The 27,751-nt window shown below is 56.7% G+C and overlaps 1 long non-coding RNA gene and 4 gene segments (V, D, J or C); 4 read left to right on the top strand and 1 right to left on the bottom strand.

Moving 5' to 3' along the window:
- The window catches only part of LOC138997547 (immunoglobulin lambda-1 light chain-like), a 92,677-nt gene that overhangs the window by 15,844 nt on the left and 49,082 nt on the right, over positions 1-27,751 (top strand).
- Positions 1-27,751, top strand: part of LOC138997546 (immunoglobulin lambda variable 4-3-like) — a 69,041-nt gene that overhangs the window by 1,115 nt on the left and 40,175 nt on the right.
- LOC138998060 (immunoglobulin lambda variable 3-25-like) lies at positions 4,916-5,509 on the top strand. The segment is given in 2 exon segments: positions 4,916-4,966; positions 5,121-5,509. Coding segments are annotated over 2 exon segments (432 nt in total).
- On the bottom strand, positions 17,108-20,290 carry LOC138997549 (uncharacterized). The gene is made up of 3 exons (XR_011468979.1): positions 20,224-20,290; positions 18,433-18,541; positions 17,108-17,812 (listed from the first exon to the last, which is right to left on the bottom strand). It is a non-coding gene; the product is annotated as an uncharacterized lncRNA (long non-coding RNA).
- Positions 21,035-21,568, top strand: LOC138998061 (immunoglobulin lambda variable 4-3-like). The segment is given in 2 exon segments: positions 21,035-21,103; positions 21,219-21,568. Coding segments are annotated over 2 exon segments (396 nt in total).

Genomic DNA, 27,751 nt, shown 5'->3' on the forward strand with positions numbered 1-27,751 from the left:
ACAGACAAGAGAATGAAAGCTGGGTCTCGGTGGGACGCTGCTCCCTGAAGAGGAGACAGCGCCAGCGTCCACAAGCCGAGTCTCTATTTTATAGCAGATGCCACGAGGCAAAGTAGGGGTGTGATCAGCTTGTTTACAGCATTGTCAACCCCACTCAACTACATGCACCTGAACTCTATCCCAAGGCGCGTGGGGCCACGTGTTTGGACCATAGGTTCAAGCTCACAACCACAGCCGTTGGCTATGATTGTGCTGGGAGGGCCCTGCCCTCCGGCTGGGACTTGCACGTGTCCATGAGAGGACTGTGCCCTCATTAGTCCGAGGCTTGAACGTGTCCAAACACTGTAGCCGCGCCCCATATCTCCCCGTTTACTTTTGTTTTTAAACACGCCTATTTACATTATCAAAGAAACTCTAAATAAATTATTCAGCATAAAGCTGAAGGTCATGGAGGAAATATTAAACTTACTCTGACTATTAACAAAACCATAAACAGCAATGTTAACAAGAGAACAAAACTCTGGCTAATAACAAAGCAATACCAATGCAAAACCAAACTACAAACATGTTAACGTTTTCAAGATATCTTACAGTCCTAAGATTTAGCTCCGCAAGATGTTACAGAAAACTGACAGTTCACCAACGCTAGCATAGCTTCCACTTGCTTTTCTAACATCTGCTTGGCCTCAGTCGCCATCTTCTTCAGCTGACTCCGCGTTGATATCCCCTTCACTTGCGTAGTAAGATGCCTCCGATGCAAAGATGTCGTTGATGCAAAACCAGTCCCCTGGATCAGGCTGTTTGGGCGGTTGACCCTGACACTGAGTCCGCACCAGTCCCAGTCACATCAGCCCCGTCCACGCCGGTGGAAGTCTGGTCCCTTCTCAGCCTCTTTCCTTAGCCGCTGCTGCATGGAAACCAGCAGCCCTGGGTCCTGCAGAGCGGGAGACCTTCAACTCTGGGTCTGGCGTCTCACACAGACTCCAAGTCCAGGGAGCTATCAGGTCGCACAAACAAAGATAACCAAAGCCCAGGAACAATGCAACTGCCGCAAGAGCTTCCAATCTAGGGTCTAAAATAAAAATTACTTCCTTAAACAACATCAACCATAGCCAACTTCTGCTTTACAGTGGCTTAAACAAAACCTCGGAGATTTCTACCATACTTTGTACCTGCTAATTACTTCTTACTTTCTACCGCCTATTTTCTACCGCTTATTTCTACTTATTTCTCTATTTCTACAGCTTATTTCTTACCGCCTATTTTCTGTTTCTTTCTCTACCTCTAACTCTGAACTATAGGCAGGCCTGGCTGCCCTTGCCCACACCTTTCCTGGGTTGCAACCCCCACTTATTTCTCTATTTCTACCGCTTATTTCTACATTTCTACCGCTTGCTTCTCTATTTCTCTGCTAACACAGCCATAAACGTGGCTGAAGGAGTAGCTTCCACTCCTTGCTTTTCTGCCATTTGCTGGGCCTCCGTTGTTAGCTTCTTCCGCTGACCCCATGTGGGCACCTCGGCCCCTAGTGTGGCCTCTGTTTTCTTTCTCTTCCTCTTTGCTGTCATCGGGGCAACTCTCAGTCCCTTGAACGGAGGGACAAGGAGCTTCTCCTGGTCCATTGTGGTGTCGCACGTACCGTCCTGGCACCCAAATTGGCTACTGCTCCTTCTGGAAAGACACAAACACCTCTTCTCCCCCTGTTTGTTTAGTCATTGCATTTTAAGAGTGCGATTGGCTACTAAATCCTGAAGTGTCTTCCCCAGCCTGCCTGGCCTCATGCAGAGACGCTGGAGCGGAGACAGAGATCCCACTCTTGCTCCTGCTTGTTTAGAGGCGACTGGAGAGGCTTATGAGTAACAGTGAGCTTCCCGAAGGCTGGTCTTAGGCCCCATCATCCCGGCCCCGCCTGCGTTGTCCCCTCTCTGCCGCCTCCTCCAGTTCTCCTTTGTTTTGGGAGGAAGCACATTGTCCAGAGGGCTTTCCCCACAGGAATGGCAGCCCCAGGGACTGGAGGGGGAAATCTCTGAGCCTTCAGCTATACAGCCATCTCTAAGTTGCTTCCACTTATTTCTACCTCAGAAATTTAAAAATGCCTCCTTTAAAAATGCTTCAATTAAGCACTGTCCCATGTTTTACACCGAGCTGATTTACCACACCTCGGCTCCCATCCCTTACTTTTGTTTTTTGGCCTTCGTATCTTACTTTTGCTTTTTATTCTTACTCTCTGTGCGCGCCTTGGAGCCTCCTTCCACCTGAACACTTTCAAATCCCCCCGAACTCAGGCCTGTTCAGACGCCTCTTGGGCCGCATCAGCACAGCCAAGGGTGATCCTGAGTGGGGGGGTGAAAAGATTGAGAAAAGACAGACAAGAGAATGAAAGCTGGGTCTCGGTGGGACGCTGCTCCCTGATGAGGAGACAGCGCCAGCGCCCACAAGCCGTGTCTCTATTTTATAGCAGATGCCACGGGGCAAAGTAGGGGCGTGATCACGTTGTTTACTGCATTCTCCTCAGTTCCAACCCCACTCAACTACATGCACCTGAACTCTATCCCAAGGCACCTGGGGCCACGTGTTCGGACCACAGGCTCAAGCTTCCAGCTGTAGCTGTTGGCCTCATTGTGCTGGGAAGGCCCTGCCCTCCGGCTGGGACCTGCACGTGGCCAGGAGAGGACTGTGCCCTCTCATCAGTCCGAGGCTGGAACCTGTCCTAACACTGTGGCCGCCCCATAGGGCCCAGGAGGGAGGCGGGGCCTGTGAGGTGTGAGCAGGACCAGCCTGGAGCAGGGCCTGGCTCCTCCCGCTGGGCCAGAGCCTCTGCTTGTGGGGCCAAGACAGGCTCCCCCTCTGCCCAGGCATTTCCCAAGGTCCGGTCAAGGCCATGTCCCCTGGGAGGGCAGCAGGGCCTGGGGGCGGGGAGACTGAAGAGGGAAACCTGTGGCCTCCTTCCTGCTGGAGGGGAGTACTATGGGGGATCCCCCTCAATTGCATCACAAGGGGAGCCCAGGGGAGGGGCAGGGCTGGCCTCCTGCCTGGTTCTCTGGAATCTGAAATGCAGAGCCTTTCACACACCCTCACCACCCAGGCCATAGGGAGCAGCTGTGCACTCACTCGCCCGGGTCCCTGGGCGCTGAGCTGAGCGGGGGCAGGAGGGAGGCAGGGCTGGTCCCCAGTGGCTGGTTCTGAGATGAAGGTCCAGGAGCTGACAGGGGCCTGGGTGACCCCCCGGGGGAGGGAGGAGAGGAGGGGCTGGTCTCCAGGGAGGGAGGGACAGGGAGGATGAGGAGATGGATCAGGGCTGACCTCGATGTGACCTCTGTCAGCCCAGGGGCTGGAGGCACAGGGTCCCAGGGCCACCCCCGGGGCCCCTCCCCTGTGAAGGGCTGTTCTCTAAAGGGCTGTGGTGGCTTTGTCCCAAATGAGGTCCCAGGTACCCTCTCACTCTCTCTCCAACTCCCTTCCTCTCTGAAATCAATAAAACTACATGTATTGTAAAAAGAGCTCCTTCCCTGTCATTGCTGAGCAGTGTCTCTGGTCTGGGGGGAATGACATCTGCTAACCCGTCCATGCAGGAGGGGCAGAGGCCTCCGTGGCTTCCCCCGTGGACATGGTGCCCGCGGGGCCATGACCTCTGTGCACAGTGTCCCTGTGAGCACAGGCCTCCCTCTGAAATGAGTGCCCGGAGCACAGCTGCTGGGCTGTGTGCTGAGTGCGAGTCTCAGTCCCCGAGAGACTGTGAGGCGCCTTCCCACAGTCACCGACCCTTTACTGTTCCCATCGTCCCTGCACCCGCCTCCCTCCCTCCCGTCCCTGCTGGCACCGGGGTCCCTGTGTCACAGGAGCCCCTGACCTGTGTGTGGTCGTGTCTCGCTGTGGTTTCGTTGGTGTTTCCCTAACAGCTGAGGATGAACCCCTCCCCTGTGTGCATGGCCACCACACATCCTCTTCCTGACACGCCTGCTCTTGGATCTGCCTGTGTCCTCCTGGGCTGTGATTCTTTGGCTAAATTTCATGATTCCTCCTGTCCTCTCTGCACTGGTCACTCATTGGATGTGTTGTTAACACCAACTTCTCTCCTCTCTGCTGCCTGTTTCTTTAGAAAACTGTGCAAAGCCAAGGAGGCTGTTTTCTATGAGCTTCAATGTACTAATCATTTGTTTTGTGAATCGTGCTTCTGATGTCATCAAAGAATTCTGGCCTGGCCTTGGGTCTCAAAGATTTCTCTTATTTCTTCCTAAAACAATCAACAACAAGGTCGCCTGAGAGGCACATGAGCAATTGCTCTGCCTCTGGCCATGGGATCCTGGCCTCTCCCACCCCAGCATGACCACTGTCCCCACAGGCTCCTCCCAGCCCCCAGCCCCGCCCTGAGGGTGAGTCCTCACCAGACAGGAGGCCTGAGGATTGTCCACAAGCCCAGGGAGGAGGCCAGGCCTCAGCCTCCCTGTGTGCAGCTGCGGGGTCATAGGTCAGAAGTGTCTTTTTAATTTTTAAAAAATATGTTTCATTCATTTCAGACAGAGGAAGGGAGAAGAGATGGAAACATCAATGATGAGAGAATCACTGATTGGCAGCCTCCAGCACCCTCCTACTGGGGATGGAGCCCCCAACAGGGCCTGGGCCCTGACCTGGAATCGAATAAGGACCTACTGCTTCATGGGTCGATGCTCTACCATTGGGCAACACCAGCCGGACAGACCTTTCTAACTGGACATAACACGTGCTCTAGGGAACCTGACTCAGGCCTGTGCATGGAGCCCTGCACAGCCTCCTCCACTGAGCCCTGTGCTGCTCAGCAGGGAGACACCCCTGAGGCCCAGGAGGAAGGAAGTGGATTTGCATGAGGCCTCGCCCACCCAGGGGTGAGGAGCCTTGAAGACCACACCCCAGCTGAGGGCTCAGAGCAGAGCCTGGAGCCTCACCATGGCCTGGACCCTCCTGCTCCCCCTGCTCACACTCTGCACAGGTGCTGCCCCCAGGCTCAGCCCCGAACCAGGGAGCAGCCTGGCCATGACCTTCAGCTCAGCACAGGGGACGCTGGGGGTGTGTGCCTCTGGGACTGAGAGCCTCATGCCCACACTCTCCTCTCCTCTCCTCTCCTCTCTTTTCCTCTCTTACAGGTTCTGTGGCCTCTTCAGAAGTGACTCAGCCCCCAGCAGTGTCTGTGGCCCCGGGACAGACGGCCAGGATCACCTGCCAGGGAGATCTCGTAGAAGAATCTTATGCAAACTGGTACCAGCAGAAGCCCGGCCAGCCCCCCGTGTTGGTCGTCTATAGTGATGAAAGCAGGACCTCAAAGATCCCTGAGCGATTCTCTGGCTCTGACTCAGGGGACACAGACACCCTGACCATCAGCGGGGCCCAGGCCCAGGACGAGGCCGACTATTACTGTTTAGTGGGGGACGACATTGCTGGAGCTCACAGTGACACAGGCGCATGGGGAAGTGGGACAGAAACCTCCCTGTGTCACCCTCTCCTCCAGCCCCGAGGGCTGCAGACCAAGCCCTGAGCAGGTTCAGCCCAGGTTCCACTTCTGAGGTCCCCAGCTGTCCCCTCCTCCCGCCTCAGGCCGCTCTGTAGGGGGTGGGACAGAGCGGGTTCACTCTAACAGGACAGGCCAGCCCTGATGGTGTCTGGGCCTGGGTGTGAGTTGGAGACAGAGGGCCTGGGTGAAGGACACACAGAGGGAGACACACAGACAGTGGTAACGACCCTGCTTATCCTCCCCTGGTAACGGGGCCTCTCATTGGTTCATGTCCGAGTGTCTCCCCAGGTCTCCCAGCCCATCTGAGCTCATGAAGCCCCAGGACCTTGGCAGCCTGGGTTCTGAACAACCAAACCCGAGCTGTGGGCACTGAGGAGTCCCCCCAGGTCCCTGCTCAGGGCTGACCCACCTCACAGCCCCCTGGGACCTGGCAGCTCACAGCTGCGCCCTCCCCGGGAAGGGCTGCCTCCCCAAGGCCATGCCCCTCCCAGAGTGAGGCTCAGGCCAGCACCCGCCTGAGGCTAGGGTCCCCAGTCCCCCTCAGCTCAGGACGCCCTCCCTGCTGACCCTCAGTTGTCACCACAGGCAGGTCACCTGGTCTGGCCTCTCACGTTTCCTCCCAGAGGGCTCACCCCAAAGCCCCGCTGCAGGCGAGCCTCCCTCTCCCAGGGCACCAGGGGGACGGCAATTACCCCTGAGATCTCAGCACCACCTGTGAGAGCCGCTCCCACAGCCAGAAAGAGCCACCCAGGGGCCCAGAGACCAGGGGCAGAGCTCACACCCACAGTCAGAGGCCGTGCGTCCTCAGTCAGAGAGGACAGGCTCCTCATCAGGCGCCTGGCTGACCAGAGAGGAGCGTCCTCCGTGCTGGGCCATGAGCACAAGGCTGCAGGCTGCTCGCATCCCACCCCAGGAAGTGCAAGCCCAGGTGGGTAAGGGTCACACTGTTTTTGTTGCCTGGCGGGTGTGACTCAGTGGTTGAGCATCGACCCAGAACCCAGAGGTCTCTGGTTCTATTCCCCGTCAGGGCACATGCCCACATTGCGGACTTGATCCCCAGTAGGGGTTAGAAGGAGGCAGCCAATAGATGATGTTTCTCTCTAATCAATGTTTCTATTTCTCTATCCCTCTCCCTTCCTCTTTCTCTCTCTCTCTCTCAAAAAAAATTCAGTGAAAACATTTTTAAAAAACTGTTTTCATTTTCTATTAACTTCACTGAATCTAGAATAATTTAAAACAGCAAACATATATTTATATATAAATACAAGTATTGCTCACTAAACAAGGAAATGTTCACTAAGTCTGGTGTCACATCAAAATTTTCTGATTGGAAGCAGGAAAACATGAGACATAATAAGAAAAAAAAATTAGTCAATCATCCTGCCATAAAATTTCAGATGATGGACTTCGTAGACAAGGACTTTAAAAATTCACATTCCATTTGTTCAGGAGGGTAGATGAGTGACTGAACATGAATCTTGCAAAGTAGGGACCCCAAAAACAAACAGACAAAAACAACAACAAATAAACCCTCCACCCACCTCCACAAGGAGAAAGGAAAACTACGATATCTGAGATAAAATTACACTTAATGGGATTGAAGCATGTGAATCACTGCTAAGGAGATTAGTGAATTGAGGACATGGAAAAAGACTCTAAACGAGATATAAAACCACCGACAAAACAAGACATTGAAATCTCTAACACAGCATCACTGCGCTGCAGGACAACGTCAAGGAGCCTAACGTGCATGTAATTGCAGGCTTCAAAGCAGAAAGATCTGGGAAAAGTAGAAAAATATTTCAGGAAATACTGGCCAAGAATGTTCTAAACCTGGGATAACGCAGACCCAAGAACATTGACAAGCCCCAAGGAGACACACACACACACACACACGCACAGAAAACATCAGCACACTCATAATCAAATTCCTTACAACCAGCACAGATGAGAAATCCTAAGAGCGTCAGGGAGGACACATTCCACCGAGAGGCACGTAGAGGCCGGAGCAGGTCTCTCCTTAGGGGGCCGCTGTCTTCAGTGTCTCCAAGGCAGGTGTGTCCACTGTGCTGCCTCCCACCCGATGGAAACTCGGAATCGGGGACACTGTTGAGTTCACACTGGTTTCCCAGGATGCAATGTCCGCCAGACAAGGTGGGTCTCAGTCAGTGTGTGCTGATGGGTTCACCTGCCTCGGTCTTTGGAGCAGTATCTTCCACTGGCTTTTATTATTATTATTATTATTATTATTATGAATCCTCACTCCAGGGCATTTTCCATTGATTTTAAAGAGATTGGAATGGAGAGGGAGAGACAGAGAGAAAAATCAATGATGAGAGAATCCCTGACCAGCTGACTCCTACATGCCTCCTCCTGGGGATCGAGACCCCAACACGGGCATGGGCCCTTGAGCAGGAATCAAACTGTGACCTCCTGGTTCATGGGTCAATGCGCATCCACTGGGCCACACTAGCAGGACAGAACTTTCTAACTGGACAGCACAGGGCTCTCTAGGGTACCTGGCTCAGGCCTGTGCATGGAGCCCTGGCACAGCCTCCTCCACTGAGCCCTGTGCTGCTCAGCAGGGAGACACCCCTGAGGCCCAGGAGGAAGGAAGTGGATTTGCATGAGGCCCCGCCCACCCAGGGGTGAGACCCTTGAAGACCACACCCCAGCTGAGGGCTCAGAGCAGAGCCTGGCAGCCTCACCATGGCCTGGACCCTCCTGCTCCCCCTGCTCACACTCTGCACAGGTGCTGCCCCCAGGCTCAGGCCCAGAAACCAGGGAGCAGCCTGGCCATGACCTTCAGCTCAGCCCAGGGGATGCTGCGGGGTGTGGGCCTCTGCGACTGAGAGCCTCATGCCCACACTCACCTCTCCTCTCCTCCCTCTCTTCCAGGTCCCGTGGCCTCTTCAGTAGTGACTCAGCCCCCAGCAGTGTCTGTGGCCCCGGGACAGACGGCCAAGATCACCTGCCAGGGAGATCCCCTAACAAGTTATTATCCAAGCTGGCACCAGCAGAAGCCTGGCCAGGCCCCGGTGGTGGTAGTCTATGGTAACAACAAGCGACCCTCAGGGATCCCTGAGCGATTCTCTAGCTCTGATTCAGGGGACACGAACACCCTGACCATCAGCGGGGCCCAGGCCCAGGACGAGGCCGACTATTACTGTTCGGTGTGGGACGGCAGTGCTAAAGCTCACAGTGACACAGGCAGATGGGGAAGTGGGACAGAAACCTCCCTGTGTCACCCTCTCCTCCAGCCCCGAGGGCTGCAGACCAAGCCCTGAGCACGGCTGCCCGTCTGTGTCAGCAAGAGCAGGGGCAGCTTCGGGCACCTGTGGAGGATCCCACATGGAGCCCTGTCAGCCATGGGTCATGTCCAGGAGCAGGAGGCCCATGAGGAGTGTGGGTGCATCGGGACGGCCCCCGGGAGGGGCCTGGACACCGTGAGCGGGAACTTCTGTAACAGCAACCACATCAGCTCCACAGTGACCCCTCCATGTTCAATAGAAGCACAGTTTACAGGAACCTGGGCTCCCAGACACATTTATCACCAGTCAGTGTCCTGATGACAATGGGCCTTTTTATGTTTAAAATAAACGTTGCTGGTCCTCGCTGGTGTGGCTCAGTGGATAGAGCATCAGCCCGCAGATGAGGGGTCCCGGGTTTGATTCTGTGGAAGGGCTTGTGCCCAGGTTGTAGACTGGATTCCCATTAGGGGACATGCATTGGGCAGACAATCAATGATCTCTCCCATCAGTGATGTTTTTCTCTCTCTCTCTCTTTCCCTTCCTCTCTAAAATCAACAAAAATATATTTAAAATACAAATAAATGCTGCTGGGAGTACCCTTCTCGGTGGGAAGGTCATTTCCATGAACCTCCCGAGCCATGACGCTGTGCTGTGCGCAGGGATCTGGAGGGAAGGCTGACAATCAGGAATGTCCATGGACGGGGGGACCTGCTGTTCCCCACAAAGGGCCATTTGGGCCTCAGTCCCCAGCTCAGACCCTTCCATGGAGGTCAGGTCGCCCAGGATGGAACTAACAGGCTCCCTCCCACGTGGTCATGAGCCCACAGCTCAGGGGTGAGGACTGGGCAGCAGGAGTGGCCAGCAGGGCCCCTGGGGAGACCCTGAGGTGTGGGTGTGAGGAGGGGCAGCATCGGGTGGGAAGGGAGAGGGGAGCTGGTGCCCCCTCAGCTGGGAGCAGCAGGGGGCGTGTCTGAGGCAGGCGCCCAGGGCTCATGTCAGTTCCCTCTTTAGATCAAACGCTGAGCAGTGGCCAGGGGTCTGTCTGTCTGTGCTCATGAGTCACCAAGCGCCTCCCACTTCATCTCCATGTCCAGCGTCGCCAGCATGGGGGAGTCAATTAGTGACATTATATTCTCAGCAGTGCTAGGTTTCAAAACTTATATTTTTTCAGGAGATCAGGTGAAACCTGCTTTCTTACCAAATGTGCTTTATAAACTCAAAGCCTGTCTCTTCCTGTCCTGACCGTGCTCCACATTCAATGGCCTTGGACAGGTCAGAAGAGCAATCCTGGTCCAAACGGCTAGCAGCCTGGCCTCACACGGGCCCTAAGCAGGACCTGACCCCATGTGCCTTTGACACACGATCCCGTGGTGTCAGCACCAGAGGGAGCAGGGAGTGTCCCCACCTCAGTCCACACACAGTTCCATGTTTCCCAGGGAAAGACCAATGCCAACACCATGAAGATCTGAGCACTGTTCACCACAACTCAGGGAGGACAGACACCTGAATAGAGAAAAGAGGGCGGGGACAGGAGGGCTCAGAGGCCTAGAGGGTGGGAGGGGCGGGGATCTGGAGGGGAGAGTAGGACGGGGAGGGGGCTGAAGGTCAGGCTCTGAGGTCAGTCTCCTGCATTGGAGTCTTGACCCATCATCTCTGTCTGGGGGATTCTGGGAAAATCATTCACCTCCCAGGATGCTCCCTCCTCATTGGCCTGGAGGAGAGGCTGGGCCCCAGCAGAGGAGGGTGTGGGCTCCTATGATGCTGAGTGCTGGGCCCAGGGACACACTCCCCACCTGTCAGCCTCCAGGAAGCTCTCAGAAGCAGTCATGGTGATGAACCAGCTGCACAGGTGACATTCACCCTGGGGACACCAGGGGGCGCTGTGGGTCCTGGTTGGGGGCCTTTAGAGGTCAGAGTCCCCTGGGCTGAGTCAAGTGCAAAGAGCAGGACTGAGCTCCTTTGAAGACCCTTCTGTTGGGCAAACCAGCTCTTAGCAATGAAACCCACACCTGCCCTCTGCCTCAGGGGAGTCCCCACAGGAGGCCCTGGGCTCAGGGCGGGGCCAGCAGTTGAGACAGACCCTGGCTGGGCCCAGAGAGCACATTTGCATCCCTGCTCCTCCCTCCTGAGCTGCAGGCAGAGAGGATAAGACAGGAGCTGGCAGGGCCAGTGCCAGCTGGGCAGCCACAGGCAGCGCTCAGGACCCTCCCACCATGGCCTGGCTTCCCCTCTACCTCCTGCCCCTCGTCGTCTCCACAGGTCAGAGCGGCCACAGCACCTGGGGTCCTGCCCCCGATTCTCCTCCAAGCTCAGTCCCAGGGGCGCCTGCTCATGGGGGTGCAGTGGGCATCGCTCTTGTGTTTTCTGTCCGCAGGTCTCTGTGCTGATCCTGTGCTCACCCAGCCCCCATCTGCCTCTGCCTCCCCGGGGGCCTCGGCCAAGCTCACCTGCACCCTCAGTGCTGAGCACAGCGGCTACTATATACACTGGTATCAGCAGAGACCAGGACAGACCCCTCGGTATTTGATGAAGGTTAACAGCGACGGAAGCCACACCAAGGGGGACGGGATCCCTGATCGCTTCTCGGGCTCCAGCTCTGGGGTCGACCGCTACTTAACCATCTCCAACCTGCAGTCTGAGGACGAGGCTGAGTATTACTGTGGTGTACCTTATGGCAGTTGGAGTTACTCACAGTGACTCAGGCGGGTGGGGAAGTGGGACAGAAACCTGCCCGCTGGGCCTGGTGCCCACGCTAACCCGCTGTCTGAGCAGCTGTGGGTCTGGCCTCAGGGTCAGGAGTCCTCCCCACTCTGGCCCGGCCCCTGCAGCGCTGGGGGACTCAGCGGGTCCTCTGTCCTCTCGGGGCCTCTGTTCCTGTTGATGGAAATGGTGGGTTAGGGAGAGAAAACCCTCCCTCCCTGGGCTCCTCCCACAGGTCGGGAGGGTGGATCCCTGCCCCTCCCCAGCACCCTGAGCCCATGACTCTCCTCCTTGCACCCCCTCATCTCGCACCTCCTCCTGCTGAGGGCCCTGAGGAGAGGCCCTATGGGCACCACGTAGGTCCCTGGGATCCGACAGCATGAGAGTCTTCACCCACAGGCCTGTGGGGATGATGCTGGGAGAGCTGTGTGCCCAGGACGGAAAGCACCTGAGAGAGGGGCCGGGAATGATGACGGGCTCCCCAAGCCCTCAGGCCCTGTGCCCAAACCTGGGGCTCTGGTCAGGGGAGGAGCACAGACCTTGGGGTCCCGGTGGTGACTGTGGAACACACGGCAGTGAACGCCTTCACTCAGTGCAGCATGGACTCCAACAGGGGCCTGGCAGGAGGGGGGCTGAGCAGGAAGCATTTGCTCCTCAGGGAGGCAGGACAGAGCCCTGACCCCGTGGAGGGGGTGGGGGCAGCGTGGGGCCTGTGACGCACCAGCACAGCCAAGGGTGATCCTGAGTAGGGGGGTGAAAGGATTGAGAAAAGACAGACAAGAGAATGAAAGCTGGGTCTCGGTGGGACGCTGCTCCCTGATGAGGAGACAGCGCCAGTGCCCACAAGCCGAGTCTCTATTTTATAGCAGATGCCACGGGGCAGAGTAGGGGCGTGATCAGCTTGTTTACAGCATTGTCCTCAGTTCCAACCCCACTCAACTACATGCACCTGAACTCTATCCCAACTCGCGTGGGGCCGCGTGTTCGGACCGCAGGTTCAAGCTCAAAGCTATAGCTGTTGGCTATGATTGTTCTGGGAGGGCCCTGCCCTCCAGCTGGGACTTGCTTGTGGCTTTACCACGAGAAGACTGTGCCCTCTCATTAGTCCGAGGCTTCAACGTATCCTAACACTGTAGCCGCGCCCCATATATCCCCCTTTACTTTTGTTTTTAAACACACCTATTTACATGATCCAAAAAACTCTAAATAAATTATTCACCATAAAGCTGAAGATCATGGAGGAAATATTAAACTTACTTCTGCTATTAACAAAACCATAAACAGCAATGTTAACAAGAGAACAAAACTCTGGCTAATAACAAAGCAATACCAATCGAAAACCAAACTACAAACATGTTAACATTTTCAGAGTATCTTACTCACAGTCCTTAGATTTAGTTCCACAAGATTTTACAGAAAACTGACAGCTCACCAACGCTAGCATAGCTTCCACTGGCTTTTCTAACATCTGCTTGGCCTCAGTCGCCATCTTCTTCAGCTGACTCCGTGTTCATATCCCTGTCACTTGCGTAGTAAGATGCCGCTGATGCAACGATGTCGTTGATGCAAAACCAGTCCCCTGGATCAGGCTGTTTGGGCGGTTGACCCTGACCCTGAGTCCGCACCAGTCCCAGTCACATCAGCCCCGTCCACGCCGGTGGAAGTCTGGTCCCTTCTCAGCCTCTTTCCTTAGCCGCTGCTGCATGGAAACCAGCAGCCCTGGGTCCTGCAGAGCTGGAGACCTTCAACTCTGGGTCTGGCGTCTCACACAGACCCCAAGTCCAGGGAGCTATCAGGTCGCACAAACAAAGATAACCAAAGCCCAGGAACAATGCAACTGCCGCAAGAGCTTCCAATCTAGGGTCTAAAACAAAAATTACTTCCTTAAACAACATCAGCCATAGCCATCTTCTGCTTTACAGGCGCTTAAACAAAACCTAGGGGATTTCTACCTTATTTTGTACCTCCTAATTACTTCTTACTTTCTACCGTTTATTTCTACAGCTTATTTCTACTTATTTCTGTTTCTACAGCTTATTTCTACCACTTATTTTTCACATCTTATTTCTTACCGCCTATTTTCTGTTTATTTCTCTACCTCTAACTATGAACTATAGGTAGGCCCGGCTGCCCTTGCCCACACCTTTCCTGGGTTGCAACCCCCACTCATTTCTCTATTTCTACGGCTTTTTTCTACTAATTTTCTACAGCTTATTTCTACATTTCCACTGCTTATTTTCTACCGCTTGCTTCTCTATTTCTCTGCTAACACAGCCATAAATGTGGCTGAAGGGGTAGCTTCCACTCCTTGCTTTTCTGCCATTTGCTGGGCCTCCGTTGTTAGCTTCTTCCGCTGACCCCATGTGGGCCCCTCAGCCCCTAGTGTGGCCTCTGTTTTCTTTCTCTTCCTCTTTGCTGTCATCGGGGCAACTCTCAGTCCCTTGAACGGAGGGACAAGGAGCTTCTCCGGGTCCATGTGGTGTCGCACGTACCGTCCTGGCACCCAAATTGGCTACTGCTCCTTCTGGAAAGACACAAACACCTCTTCTCCCCCTGTTCATTTAGTCATTGCATTTTAAGAGTGCGATTGGCTACTAAATCCTGAAGTGTCTTCCCCAGCCTGCCTGGCCTCATGCAGAGACGCTGGAGCGGAGACAGAGACCCCACTCTTGCTCCTGCTTGTTTAGAGGCGACTGGAGAGGCTTATGAGTAACAGTGAGCTTCCCGAAGGCTGGTCTTAGACCCATCACCCCGGCCCCGCCTGCGTGTCCCCTCTCTGCCTCCTCCTCCAGTTCTCCTTTATTCTGGGTGGAAGCACACTGTCCAAAGGGCTTTCCCCCAAGAGACTGACAGCCCCAGGGACTGGAGGAGGAAATCTCTGAGCCTTCAGCTATTCAGCAATCTCTAAGTTGCTTCAGTTTATGTCTACCTCAGAAATTTAAAAATGCCTACTTTAAAAATGCTTCAATTAAGCACTGTCCCATGTTTCACACCGAGCTGATTTGCCACACCTCGGCTCCCATCCCTTACTTTTGTTTTTTGGCCTTCGTATCTTACTTTTGCTTTTCACTCTTACTCTCTGCACGCTCCTTGGAGCCTCCTTTCACCTGACCACTTTCAAATCCCCCCAAACTCAGGCCTGTTCGACACCACTTGGGCCCCGTCAGCACAGCCAAGGGTGATCCCGAGTGGGGGGGTGAAAGGATTGAGAAAAGACAGACAAGCCCTAGCCGGTTTGGCTCAGTGGATGGAGTGTCGGCCTGCGGACTGAAGGGTCCCAGGTTCGATTCCGGTCAAGGGCACATGCCTGGGTTGTGGGCTCGATCCCCAGTGGGGGGTGTGCGGGAGGCAGCCAATCAATGATTCTCTCTCATCATTGATGTTTCTATCTCTCTCCCCCTCTACCTTCCTCTCTGAAATCAATAAATTATATATACTTTAAAAAAAAAAGAGAGAGAAAAGACAGACAAGAGAATGAAAGCTGGGTCTCGGTGGGACGCTGCTCCCTGAAGAGGAGACAGCGCCAGCGCCCACAAGCCTGTCTTTATTTTATAGCAGATGCCATGAGGCAAAGTAGGGGCGTGATCAGGTTGTTTACAGCATTCTCGTCAGTTCCAACCCCACTCAACTACATGCACCTGAACTCTATCCCAAGGCACGTGGGGCCACGTGTTCGGACCACAGGCTCAAGCTTCCAGCTGTAGCTGTTGGCATCATTGTGCTGGGAAGGCCCTGCCCTCCGGCTGGGACCTGCACGTGGCCAGGAGAGGACTGTGCCCTCTCATCTGTCCGAGGCTGGAACCTGTCCTAACACTGTGGCCGCCCCATAGGGCCCAGGAGGGAGGCGGGGCCTGTGAGGTGTGAGCAGGACCAGCCTGGAGCAGGGCCTGGCTCCTCCCGCTGGGCCAGAGCCTCTGCTTGTGGGGCCAAGACAGGCTCCCCTCTGCCCAGGCCTTTCCCAAGGTCGGGCCAAGGCCATGTCCCCTGGGAGGGCAGCAGAGCCTGGGGGCGGGGAGACTGAAGTGGGAAACATGTGGCCTCCTTCCTGCTGGAGGGGAGTCCTGTGGGGGATCCCCCTCAATTGCATCACAAGGGGAGCCCAGGGGAGGGGCCGGGCTGGCCTCCTGCCTGGTTTTCTGGAATCTGAAATGCAGCGCCTTTCACACCCTCACCACGCAGGCCGCAGGGAGCAGCTGTGCACTCACTCACCCGGGTCCCTGGGCGCTGAGCTGAGCTTGGGCAGGAGGGAGGCAGGGCCGGTCCCCAGTGGCTGGATCTAAAATGAAGGTCCAGGAGTTCCCTGGGGACTGGGTGACCCCCCCAGGGGTGGGAGGGGAGGAGAGGCTGGTCTCTAGGGAGGGAGGAGACAGGGAGCAGGAGGAGATGGACCCGGGCTGCCCCTGCAGTGACCACTATCAGCCTACAGGTTAGAGGCACAGGGTCCCAGGGCCGAGGAGTCCCCCTTCCCTGTGAAAGGCTGTTCTCTAAAGGACTGTGGTGACTTTGTCACAAAGGAGAACCAGAAACCCTCTACTTCTGTCTCTCTCTCTCTCTCCCCCCCCTTCCTCTCTGAAATCAATAAAAACACACGTATTGTAAAAAGAGCTCCTTCTCTGTCATTGCTGAGCAGTGACGCTGGTCTGGGGGGACTGGCGTCTGTTAACCCGTCCACGCAGGAGGGGCAGAGGGCTCCGTGGCTTCCCCCGTGGACATGGTGCCCGCAGGGCCATGACCTCTGTGCACAGTGTCCCTGTGAGCACAGGCCTCCCTCTGAAATGAGTGCCCGGAGCACAGCTGCTGGGCTGTGTGCTGAGTGCGAGTCTCAGTCCCTGAGAGGCTGTGAGGCGCCTTCCCACAGTCACCGAGCCTTTCCCGTTCCCACCGTCCCTGCACCCGCCTCCCTTCCTCCCGCCCCTGCCGGCACCGGGGTCCCTGTGTCACGGGAGCCCCTGACCCGTGTGTGGTCGTGTCTCGCTGTGGTTTCGTTGTGTTTCCCTAACAGCTGAGGATGAACCCCTCCCCTGTGCTCATGGCCATCACACACCCTCTTCCTGACTTGCGTGCTCTTGGATCTGCCTGTGTCCTCCTGGGCTGTGATTCTTTGGCTAAATTTCATGTTTCCTCCTGTCCTCTCTGCACTGGTCACTCATTGGATGTGTTGTTAATACCAACTTCTCTCTGCTGCCTGTTTCTTTAGAAAACTTTGCAAAGCCAAGGAGGCTGTTTTCCATGAGCTTCAATCATTTGTTTCATGAATAGTGCTTCTGATGTCATCAGAGAATTGTGGCCGGGCCTCGGGTCTCAAAGATTTCTCTTATTTCTTCCTAAAACAATCAATAACAAGGTCGCCTGAGAGGCACGTAAGCAATTTCTCTACCTCTGGCCATGGGATCCTGGCCTCTCCCACCCCAGCATGACCACTGGCCCCACAGGCTCCTTCCAGCCCCCAGCCCCACCCTGAGGGTGAGTCCTCACCAAGAGGAGGCCTGAGGGTTGTCCACATGCCCAGGGAGGAGGGCAGTCCTTAGCCTGTGTGTGTGCAGCTGCAGGGTCATAGGTCAGATGTTTTTTTAAAATTTTTAAAAAATATGTTTCATTCATTTCAGAGAGAGGAAGGGAGAGGAAGAGATGGAAATATCAATGATGAGAGAATCACTGATTGGCAGCCTCCTGCAACCCTCCCACTGGGGATGGAGCCCCCAACAGGGCATGAGCCCTGACCTGGAATCTAACCGGGACCTCTGGTTCATGGTCGATGCTCCAACATTGTGCCACACCAGCCGGACAGACCTTTCTAACTGGACAGCACATAGCGCTCTGGGAACCTGGCTCAGGCCTGTGCATGGAGCCCTGGCACAGCCTCCTCTGTTGGGGTCCAACCCCAACGGGTCCAGGGATCCCCAAAGGTGTGGACGGAGTCGGCGAAGAAGGAATGACACGGAGGCAGCGTTCAGTTGATCAGCAGCCTCGCCAGGTTCTCTAGCCAGGATCTCCAGCCAAGTTCTGGTCAGGATCTCCAAACAAGTTCTGGTGCCATGTTCTCTCGCTAAGTTCTCCAGCCAGGTTCTCCAGCCAGGTTCTATCCAGGTTCTTTAGCCAGGTTCTATCGCTAGGTTCTGTTTCTAGGTTCTGTCCAGGTTCTCCTGCTATGTTCTGTCTAGGTTCTCCAGTGAAGTTCTGTAGCCAGGTTCTGTCCAGGATCTTTTGCCATGTTCTCTGGCTAGGTTCTGGTTAGGATCTGACGAGGATCTGATGAGGATCTGATGAGGATCTGATGGGGATCTGATGAGGATCTGATGAGGAGCTGATGAGGAGCTGATGTTTGTTGTCTTGTTACATCCGTATTTATACCAGCCGATTTTAATCCTGTCAATTTCTATTACAAAGGTTAGGGCGTTTCTTATCTCCATTCCAGGGAGTAAAGATTATGTAGCTTAACTACCCGCCTGGCACTTAATTAAGGGGTTGTATCCCCTCCCTAACCTCAGGGAAAAATCCCACCTGGGGAAACAACCTTTCTCGGGGAGAGGTGACCTTGGTTAAAACACATGGCGCTAAAGGGAGCAAACATATTAAGAACAGTATGCTATATATGCCAGGTCCATTGAAACATGCTGTGCAGATGTTTCTTTCCTGCAGCGATTGTGTCAAGCAGCAAGGATGGACCGGCTCCCGGCACTCCTCCACTGAGCCCTGTGCTGCTCAGCAGGGAGACACCCCTGAGGCCCAGAAGGAAGGAAGTGGATTTGCATGAGGCCCCGCCCACCCAGGGGTGAGGAGCCTTGAAGACCACACCCCAGCTGAGGGCTCAGAGCAGAGCCTGGAGCCTCACCATGGCCTGGACCCTCCTGCTCCCCCTGCTCACACTCTGCACAGGTGCTGCCCCCAGGCTCAGGCCCAGAACCAGGGAGCAGCCTGGCCATGACCTTCAGCTCAGCCCAGGGGACTCTGAGGGGTGTGGGCCTCTGGGACTGAGAGCCTCATGCCCACACTCACCTCTCCTCTCCTCTCCTCTTCTCTCTTCTCTTACAGGTTCCGTGGCCTCTTCAGAAGTGACTCAGCCCCCAGCAGTGTCTGTGGCCCCGGGACAGACGGCCAAGATCACCTGTCAGGGAGAACTCGTAAAAAAATCTTATCCTGTATGGCTCCAGCAGAAGCCCGGCCAGGCCCCCGTGCTGGTCGTCTATGGTGACAAAAACAGGACCTCAAAAATCCCTGAGCGATTCTCTAGCTCTTTCTCTGGGGACACGGAGACCCTGACCATCAGCGGGGCCCAGGCCCAGGACGAGGCCGACTATTACTGTTCAGCGTGGGACGAAAGTGCTAAAGCTCACAGTGACACAGGCAGATGGGGAAGTGGGATAGAAACCTCCCTGTGTCACCCTCTCCTCCAGCCCCGAGGGCTGCAGACCAAGCCCTGAGCACAGCTGCCCGTCTGTGTCGAGCGAGAGCAGGGGCAGCTTCGGGCACCTGTGGACGATCCCACCTGGAGCCCTGTCAGCCATGGGTCATGTCCAGAAGCAGGAGGCCCATGACGAGTGTGGGTGCATCGGGACAGCCCCCAGGAGGGGCCTGGACACCGTGAGTGGGAACGTCTGTAACAGCAGCCACATCAGCTCCACAGTGACCCCTCCATGTTCAATAGAAGCACAGTTTACAGGAACCTGGGCTCCCAGACACATTTATCACCAGTCAGTGTCCTGATGACAATGGGCCTTTTTATGTTTAAAATAAACGTTGCTGGTCCTTGCTGGTGTTGCTCAGTGGATAGAGCATCAGCCCGCAGATGAGGGGTCCCAGGTTTGATTCTGTAGAAGGGCTTGTGCCCAGGTTGCAGGCTGGATCCCCATTCGGGGGCACACATTCGGCAGACAATCAATGATCTCTCCCATCAGTGATGTTTTTCTCTCTCTCTTTCCCTTCCTCTCTAAAATCAACAAAAATATATTTAAAATACAAATAAATGCTGCTGGGAGTACCCTTCTCGGTGGGAAGGTCATTTCCATGAACCTCCTGAGCCATGACGCTGTGCTGTGCGCAGGGATCTGGAGGGAAGGCTGACAATCAGGAATGTCCATGGACGGGGGGACCTGCTGTTCCCCACAAAGGGCCATGTGGGCCTCAGTCCCCAGCTCAGACCCTTCCATGGAGATCAGGTCGCCCAGGACGGAACTAACAGGCTCCCTCCCACGTGGTCACGAGCCCACAGCTCAGGGGTGAGGACTGGGCAGCAGGAGTGGCCAGCAGGACCCCTGGGGAGACCCTGAGGTGTGGGTGTGAGGAGGGGCAGCATCGGGTGGGAAGGGAGAGGGGAGCTGGTGCCCCCTCAGCTGGGAGCAGCAGGGGGCGTGTCTGAGGCAGGTGCCCTGGGCTCATGTCAGTTCCCTCTTTAGACCAAACGCTGAGCAGTGGCCAGGGGTCTGTCTGTCTGTGCTCATGAGTCACCAAGCGCCTCCCACTTCATCTCCATGTCCAGCGTGCCAGCTTGTGGGAGTCAATTAGTGACATTATATTCTCAGCAGTGCTAGGTTTCAAAATTTAAATTTCTTCAGATCATCAGGTGAAACCTGCTTTCTTACCAAATATACTTCATAAACGGAAAGGCCGTCTCCTCCTGTCCTGATCCTGCTCCACACTCAATGGCCTTGGCCAGGTCAGAAGAGCAATCCTGGTCCAAATGGCTAGCAGCCTAGCCTGACCCAGGGCCTAAGCGGGACCTGATTCCCATGTGCCTTTGATACATGAACCCGTGGTGTCAGCCCACAGGCAGCAGGGGAGTGTCCCCACCTCAATCCACAGTCCCCTGGATCAGGCTGTTTGGAAGGTTGACCCTGACACTGAGTCCCAGGGAAACACTGATGCCAACACCACTGTTCACCCAGACGCAGGGAGGACGGACACCTGAATAGAGAAAAGAGGGCGGGGGCAGGAGGTGCTCTGGAGGCCTAGAGTGGGGGAGGGGCGACCTGAAGGGGAGAGTAGAGCAGGGAGGGGGCTGACAGGTCAGGTTCTGAGGTCAGTCTCTTGCACTGGAGTCTTGACCCACCATCTGTGTCTGGGGGATTCTGGGAAAATCATTCACCTCCCAAGGACGCTCCCTCCTCATTGGCCTGGAGGAGAGGCTGGGCCTCAGCAGAGGATGGTGTGGGCTCCTATGACGCTGAGTGAGGGGCCCAGGGACACACTCCCCACCTGTCAGCCTCCAGGAAGCTCTCAGAAGCAGTCATGGTGATGAACCAGCTGCACAGGCAGGTGACATTCACCCTGGGGACACCAGGGGGCGCTGTGGGTCCTGGTTGGGGGCCTTTAGAGGTCAGAGTCCCCTGGGCTGAGTCAAGTGCAAAGAGCAGGACTGAGCTCCTTTGAAGACCCTTCTGTTGGGCCAACCAGCTCTTAGCAATGAAACCCACACCTGCCCTCTGCCCCAGGGGAGGCCCCACAGGGCAGGAGGCCCTGGGCTCAGGGCGGGGCCAGCAGCTGAGACAGACCCTGGCTGGGCCCAGAGAGCACATTTGCATCCCTGCTCCTCCCTTCTGAGCTGCAGGCAGAGAGGATAAGACAGGAGCTGGCAGGGCCAGTGCCAGCTGGGCAGCCGCAGGCAGCGCTCAGGACCCTCCCACCATGGCCTGGCTTCCCCTCTACCTCCTGCCCCTCGTCGTCTCCACAGGTCAGAGCGGCCACAGCACCTGGGGTCCTGCCCCCGATCCTCCTCCAAGCTCAGTCCCAGGGGCGCCTGCTCATCGGGGTGCAGTGGGCATCGCTCTTGTGTTTTCTGTCCGCAGGTCTCTGTGCTCTGCCTGTGCTCACCCAGCCCCCATCTGCCTCTGCCTCCCCGGGGACCTCGGCCAAGCTCACCTGTACCCTGAGCCAGGAGCACAGCAGCTACACTATTCACTGGTATCAGCAGAGACCAGGACAGGCCCCTCGGTACATCATGTACCTTACAAGTTCTGGAAGCCAGGGCAAGGGGGACGGGATCCCTGATCGCTTCTCGGGCTCCAGCTCCGGGGCCGACCGCTACTTAACCATCTCCAACGTCCAGTCTGAGGACGAGGCTGAGTATTACTGTGGTGCACCTTATGGCAGTGGGAGCACCTGGCAGTTACTCACAGTGACTCAGGCAGATGGGTAAGTGGGACAGAAACCTGCCAGCCGGGCCTGGTGCCCACGCTCACCCGCTGTCTGAGCAGCTGTAGGTCAGGCTCAGGGTCAGGAGTCCTCCAGGGCCTGGCCCGGCCCCTGCAGCGCTGGGGGACTCATTGGGTCCTCTGTCCTCTCGGGGCCTCTGTGATGGAAATGGTGGATGAGGGAGAGAAAAACCTCCCTCCCGGGGCTCCTCCCACAGGTCGGGAGGGTGGATCCCTGCCCCTCCCAGGATGCTGAGCCCATGACTCTCCTCCTTGCACCCCCTCATCTCGCACCTCCTCCTGCTGAGAGCCCTGAGGAGAGGCCCGTGCGGGCACCATTTTGGTCCCTGGGACCAGCCAGCATGAGAGTCTTCACCCTCAGGCCTGTGGGGACGATGCTGGGAGAGCTGCCTGCCCAGGGGGGAAAGCACCTGAGAGAGGGGCCGGGGAGATGACCGGCTCCCCCAGCCCTCAGGCCCTGTGCCCAAACCTGGGGCTCTGGTCAGGGGAGGAGCACAGATCTTGGGGTCCCGGCGGTGACTGTGGAACACACGACAGTGAACGCCTTCACTCAGTGCAGCATGGACTCCGACAGGGGCCTGGCAGGAGGGGGGCTGAGCAGGAAGCCTTTGGTCCTCAGGGAGGTAGGACAGAGCCCTGACCCCATGGGGGGGGGGGGGGGGGGCAGGGGCAGCGTGGGGCCTGTGACGGGCCAGAACTGCCATGGGTGATCCTGAGTGGGGGGGATGAAAGGATTGAGAAAAGACAGACAAGAGAATGAAAGCCGGGTCTCGGTGGGACGCTGCTCCCTGATGAGGAGACAGCGCCAGCGCCCACAAGCCTGTCTCTATTTTATAGCAGATGCCACGAGGCAAAGTGGGGCGTGATCAGGTTGTTTACAGCATTCTCGTCAGTTCCAACCCCACTCAACTACATGCACCTGAACTCTATCCCAAGGCACGTGGGGCCGCGTGTTCGGACCACAGGCTCAAGCTTCCAGCTGTAGCTGTTGGCTATCATTGTGCTGGGAGGGCTCTGCCCTCCGGCTGGGACCTGCACGTGGCCAGGAGAGGACTGTGTCCTCTCATCAGTCCGAGGCTGGAACCTGTCCTAACACTGTGGCCGCCCCATAGGGCCCAGGAGGGAGGCGGGGCCTGTGAGGTGTGAGCAGGACCAGCCTGGAGCAGGGCCTGGCTCCTCCCGCTGGGCCAGATCCTCTGCTTGTGGGGCCCAGACAGGCTCCCCCTCTACCCAGGCCTTTCCCAAGTTCAGGTCAAGGCCATGTCCCCTGGGAGGGCAGCAGGGCCTGGGGGTGTGGAGACTGAAGAGGGAAACCTGTGGCCTCCTTCCCGCTGGAGGGGAGTCCTGTGGGGAACTCACCTCAATTGCATCACAAGGGGAGCCCCAGGGAGGGGACAGCCTGGCCTCCTGTCTGGTTTTCTGCAATCTGAAATGCAGCGCCTTTCACACACCCTCACCACCCAGGCCGCAGGGAGCAGCTGTGCACTCACTCGCCCGGGTCCCTGGGCGCTGAGCTGAGCTGGGGCAGGAGGGAGGCAGGGCCGGTCCCCAGGGGCTGGTTCTGAGATGAAGGTCCAGGAGCTGCCCGGGGCCTGGGTGACCCCCCAGGGGCGGGAAGGGAGGACGGGCTGGTCTCTGGGGAGGGAGGGACAGGGAGCAGGAGGAGATGGATCAGGGCTGACCCCGCAGTGACCTCTGTCAGTCCAAGGGCTGGAGGCACAGGGTCTCAGGGACACCCCGTCCCCCTCCCCTGTGCAGGGCTGTTCTCTAAAGGGCTGTGGTGACTTTGTCCCAAACAAAGCCCTGGGGGGGACTCTCTCTCTCTCTCCCTCCCTTCCTCTCTGAAATCATTAAAAACACATGTATTTTAAAAAGAGCTCTTTCCCTGTCATTGCTGAGCAGTGACCCTGGTCTGGGGGGACTGACGTCTGTTGACTGGTCCACGCAGGAGGGGCAGAGGCCTCTGTGGCTTCCCCCGTGGACGTGGTGCCCGCAGGACCATGACCTCCGTGCACAGTGTCCCTGTGAACACAGGCCTCCCTCTGAAATGAGTGCCCGGAGCACAGCTGCTGGGCTGTGTGCTGAGTGCGAGTCTCAGTCCCGAGAGGCTGTGAGGCACCTTCCCACAGTCACCGAGCCTTTCCCGTTCCCACCGTCCCTGCACCCGCCTCCCTTCCTCCCGCTCCTGCCGGCATTGGGGTCCCCGTGTCACGGGAGCCCTGACCTGTGTGTGGTCGTGTCTCGCTGTGGTTTCGTTGTGTTTCCCTAACAGCTGAAGATGAACGCCCTCCCCTGTGCGCATGGCCATCACACACCCTCTTCCTGACGCACCTGCTCTGGGATCTGCCTGTGTCCTCCTGGGCTGTGATTCTTTGGCGAAATTTCATGATTCCTCCTGTCCTCTCTGCACTGGTCACTCATTGGATGTGTTGTTAACACCAACTTCTCTTCTCTCTGCTGCCTGTTTGTTTAGAAAACTTTGCAAAGCCAAGGAGATTGCTTTCGACGAGCTTCAATGTACTAATCATTTTTTTCATGAATCGTGCTTCTGATGTCATCAAAGAATTCTGGCCTGGGTCTCAAAGATTTCTCTTATTTCTTCCTAAAACAATTAACAACAAGGTCGCCTGAGAGGCACATGAGCAATTGCTCTGCCTCTGGCCATGGGATCCTGGCCTCTCCCACCCCAGCATGACCACTGGCCCCACAGGCTCCTCCCAGTCCCCCAGCCCCGCCCTGAGGGTGAGTCCTCACCAGACAGGAGGCCTGAGGGTTGTCCACATGCCCAGGGAGGAGGCCAGGCATCAGCCTGTGTGTGCAGCTGCTGGGTCATAGGTCAGATGTTTCTTTTTAAATTTTTAAAAAATATGTTTCATTCATTTCAGACAGAGGAAGGGAGAGGAAGAGATGGAAACATCAATGATGAGAGAATCACTGATTGGCAGCCTCCTGCACCCTCCCACTGGGGATGCAGCCCCCAACAGGGCATGGGCCCTGACCTGGAATCGAACAAGGACCTCCTGGTTCATGGGTCGATGCTCCAACATCGGGCCACACGGGCCGGACAGAGCTTTCTAAATGGACAGCACAGGGTGCTGGGAACCTGGCTCAGGCCTGTGCATGGAGCCCTGGCACAGCCTCCTCCACTGAGCCCTGTGCTGCTCAGCAGGGAGACACCCCTGAGGCCCAGAAGGAAGGAAGTGGATTTGCATGAGGCCCCGCCCACCCAGGGGTGAGGAGCCTTGAAGACCACACCCCAGCTGAGGGCTCAGAGCAGAGCCTGGCAGCCTCACCATGGCCTGGACCCTCCTGCTCCACCTCCTCACACTCTGCACAGGTGCTGCCCCCAGGCTCCGGCCCCGAAACGAGGGAGCAGTCTGGCCATGACCTTCAGCTCAGCACAGGGGACGCTGTGGGGTGTGGGCCTCTGGGACTGAGAGCCTCATGCCCATACTTACTTCACCTCTCCTCTCCTCTCCTCTCTTACAGGTCCCGTGGCCTCTTCAGATCTGACTCAGCCCCCAGCAGTGTCGGTGACCTTGGGACAGGCGGCCAGGACCACCTGCCAGGGAGATCTGGTAACAAAAGTTTATCCTAGATGGCTCCAGCAGAAGCCTGGCCAGGCCCCCATGCTGCTCATCCATGGTGATGAAAACAGGACCTCAACCATCCCTGATCGATTCTCTGGCTCTGACTCAGGGGACACTAGCACCCTGACCATCAGCGGGGCCCAGGCCCAGGACGAGGCCGACTATTACTGTACAGCGTGGGACGACAGTGCTAAAGCGCACAGTGACACAGGCGGATGGGGAAGTGGGACAGAAACCTCTCTGTGTCACCCTCTCCTCCAGCCCCGGGGACTGCAGACTGAGCCCTGAGCAGGTTCAGTCCAGGTCCCACTTCTGAGCTCCCCAGCTGCCCCCTCCTCAGCCTGGGGAGCTCTGCAGAGGGATGGAAAGGGGAGGCTCCGGGCGGGCGGGCGGGACCCGGCTCCCTGCTGTTCCTGGGCCGCAGTGTAATTCCTGGAGGAGGCCTGAGCCAGGACAGACTGACAGAACCCTGTGTCCAGAACCACGGCCGTGAATGTGTGCACAGTGGGACTGGGCCACGTTCTGGATGAATCCCCGCAACCTCCCAGCTCAGCTGAGCCCCTAGAGCCCAGCTCCCTGGCAGCCCAGGACTCTGAACAGAGCCCACTAGCGAGTGACCCACTGGCCACTGCTGCTGGGCGCCCTGGGGTCACAGCTGGGCCCTCGCTGGGAGGCACCCCCGGGCAGGAAAGGGCCTCCCCCAGGTCATGGCCTCTCCTGAGTGTGACTCAGGCCCAGCGCCCGCCTGTCACCAAGGCCCCGCCTCAGGTCAGAAGGCCCTGCAGCCTCCAGTGCGGCCTCCATGTCACCATGTTGCAGGCACCAGTCTGGGCTCCACGCTCCCCCCAGAGGGACCCCCTGGAGGAGGTTCTCCTGTCAGAGCGTTTCCCGGGCCCCAGAGAGCAAACCAGAATCCAGCAGGCGGAGCACCGAGAGGACAGAGCTGCAGGGGGGCCTCTGGGGCTGCAGACGCTCCTCACAGCACAGAAAGGCCCATGCAGGGGGAACCACCCAAGGCCAGGAAGGCGCCTCCAGCACCTCAGAGGGCACATCCCACATAGCCAGCCCCAACCCCGAAGCCCCTGTCAGAGGGAAAAGCTCTGAGGAAGGCACAAGGGGCTCCTCAGAGGAGCTCGGCCTCCGTGGGGGCAAAATGGGCCCCAGACCCGAGTCTGCTCTGGTGGCATCTGGGCAAGTGTGAGGACCTGCAGCCCTGAAAGGAGTGAGCTGTGTCCCAGAAATCTCCCGCCTCCCCCATGAGAACCAACAGCTCAGAGAGAAGGACAGGATCCCTCCTCCCGCAGGGAGAGGCTCAGGCCTCTGCAAGCAGCTGCTCCCTCCTGCAGCGCTGAGAGAGCTGAGGGCCCCCATCCTGATGCCTCCCCGCTACCCCTGTCCCCCCCGAGGTGAGCTCAGCCCCTCCCCACCCTCCACGGGGCCTCCTTCCTGGCTGGGGAGCTCCACAGCAGCCTCAGGGTCCTGAGTGGAAGTCCCGCCGCCAGGGGCCATCCTGACGTCCACAGCGAGTGCGATGCTCTGACTGAACAGCCTCTCAATACCTTGTGTTCCTGCCTCGGCCGCTCCCAGCGCAGGTCACGGCTCCTTTGTCCCTTTTGTCTCCAGGAGACTCAGTTCTGCGAGAGAGAGACGGGGCACAGGGTCCCGCACAGCAATGACTCTGACCACAGGCCCTCAGGAGGTGATCACAGGGGAAACCCCAGAACGTTCTTGGGGGACAGAGCAGCCTCTGCAGACCCCGGGCATCACCCCCACTGTGACCCCAGGAGGAGTCTGGGAGGATGAGGGACTGGTCTTGTCCCCCCAGAGGCCCTGGTCGCCCCCACAGCCCTGTGGCCTCTCCGTGGTCACAGCTGTGACGCCGCCTCCTGGGACGGTGCCGGAGAGGATTCTCTCCTGTTTCTTTTCTTTTTAAAAAAAAAAATTATATTGATTTCAGAGGAGGAGGGAAAGGGAGAGAGAGAGAAACATCAGTGATGAGAGAGAATCATGGATCGTGGGCCACCTGCACACCCCACACTGGGGATCCAGCCCCCAACCAGGACATGTGCCCTGACCGGGAATGGAACCGTGACCTCCGGGTTCATAGGTCGATGCTCAACCACTGAACCACACCAGCCGGGCTCTCTTCTTTTTCAAAAGAAAGTGACAGATACACCAAAGTTGGAGAGCAGTGTGGTCCAATGGATATAACACTTTAAACGAATATGTCCTTCAACAACTTCCAGCGTCCTGATTAATGCGAAGACACAAGTGCTATCCGTTTTCATACCAGATTTTGTTAAACTGATTTTCTTGAAATTATTACTTCAATATGAATTAAATAAAAAATATTGATACTTTTACATGATTCTTATACTGCGTTTTTAAAAACTGGAAAATATTTCAGAGGCCCCATCTCTGTGCACAGACGGGTCCAAATTTCAAGAGAAATGTAGGTTCCACTGCAGTGCAGATGTGAGCGCTCTTCAGTCCCCACTCAAGGAGGACGGACACCTGAATAGAGAACCGAGGGCAGGGACTGAGGAGCTTAGAAAGCCTGGGCTAGGGAGGAGGGGG

This window comes from Myotis yumanensis, unplaced genomic scaffold (assembly GCF_028538775.1).
Source record: "Myotis yumanensis isolate MYYU_CA2020_CCGP unplaced genomic scaffold, mMyoYum1.0.hap1 SCAF_19, whole genome shotgun sequence".
NCBI classification, from domain to species: Eukaryota; Metazoa; Chordata; class Mammalia; order Chiroptera; family Vespertilionidae; genus Myotis; species Myotis yumanensis.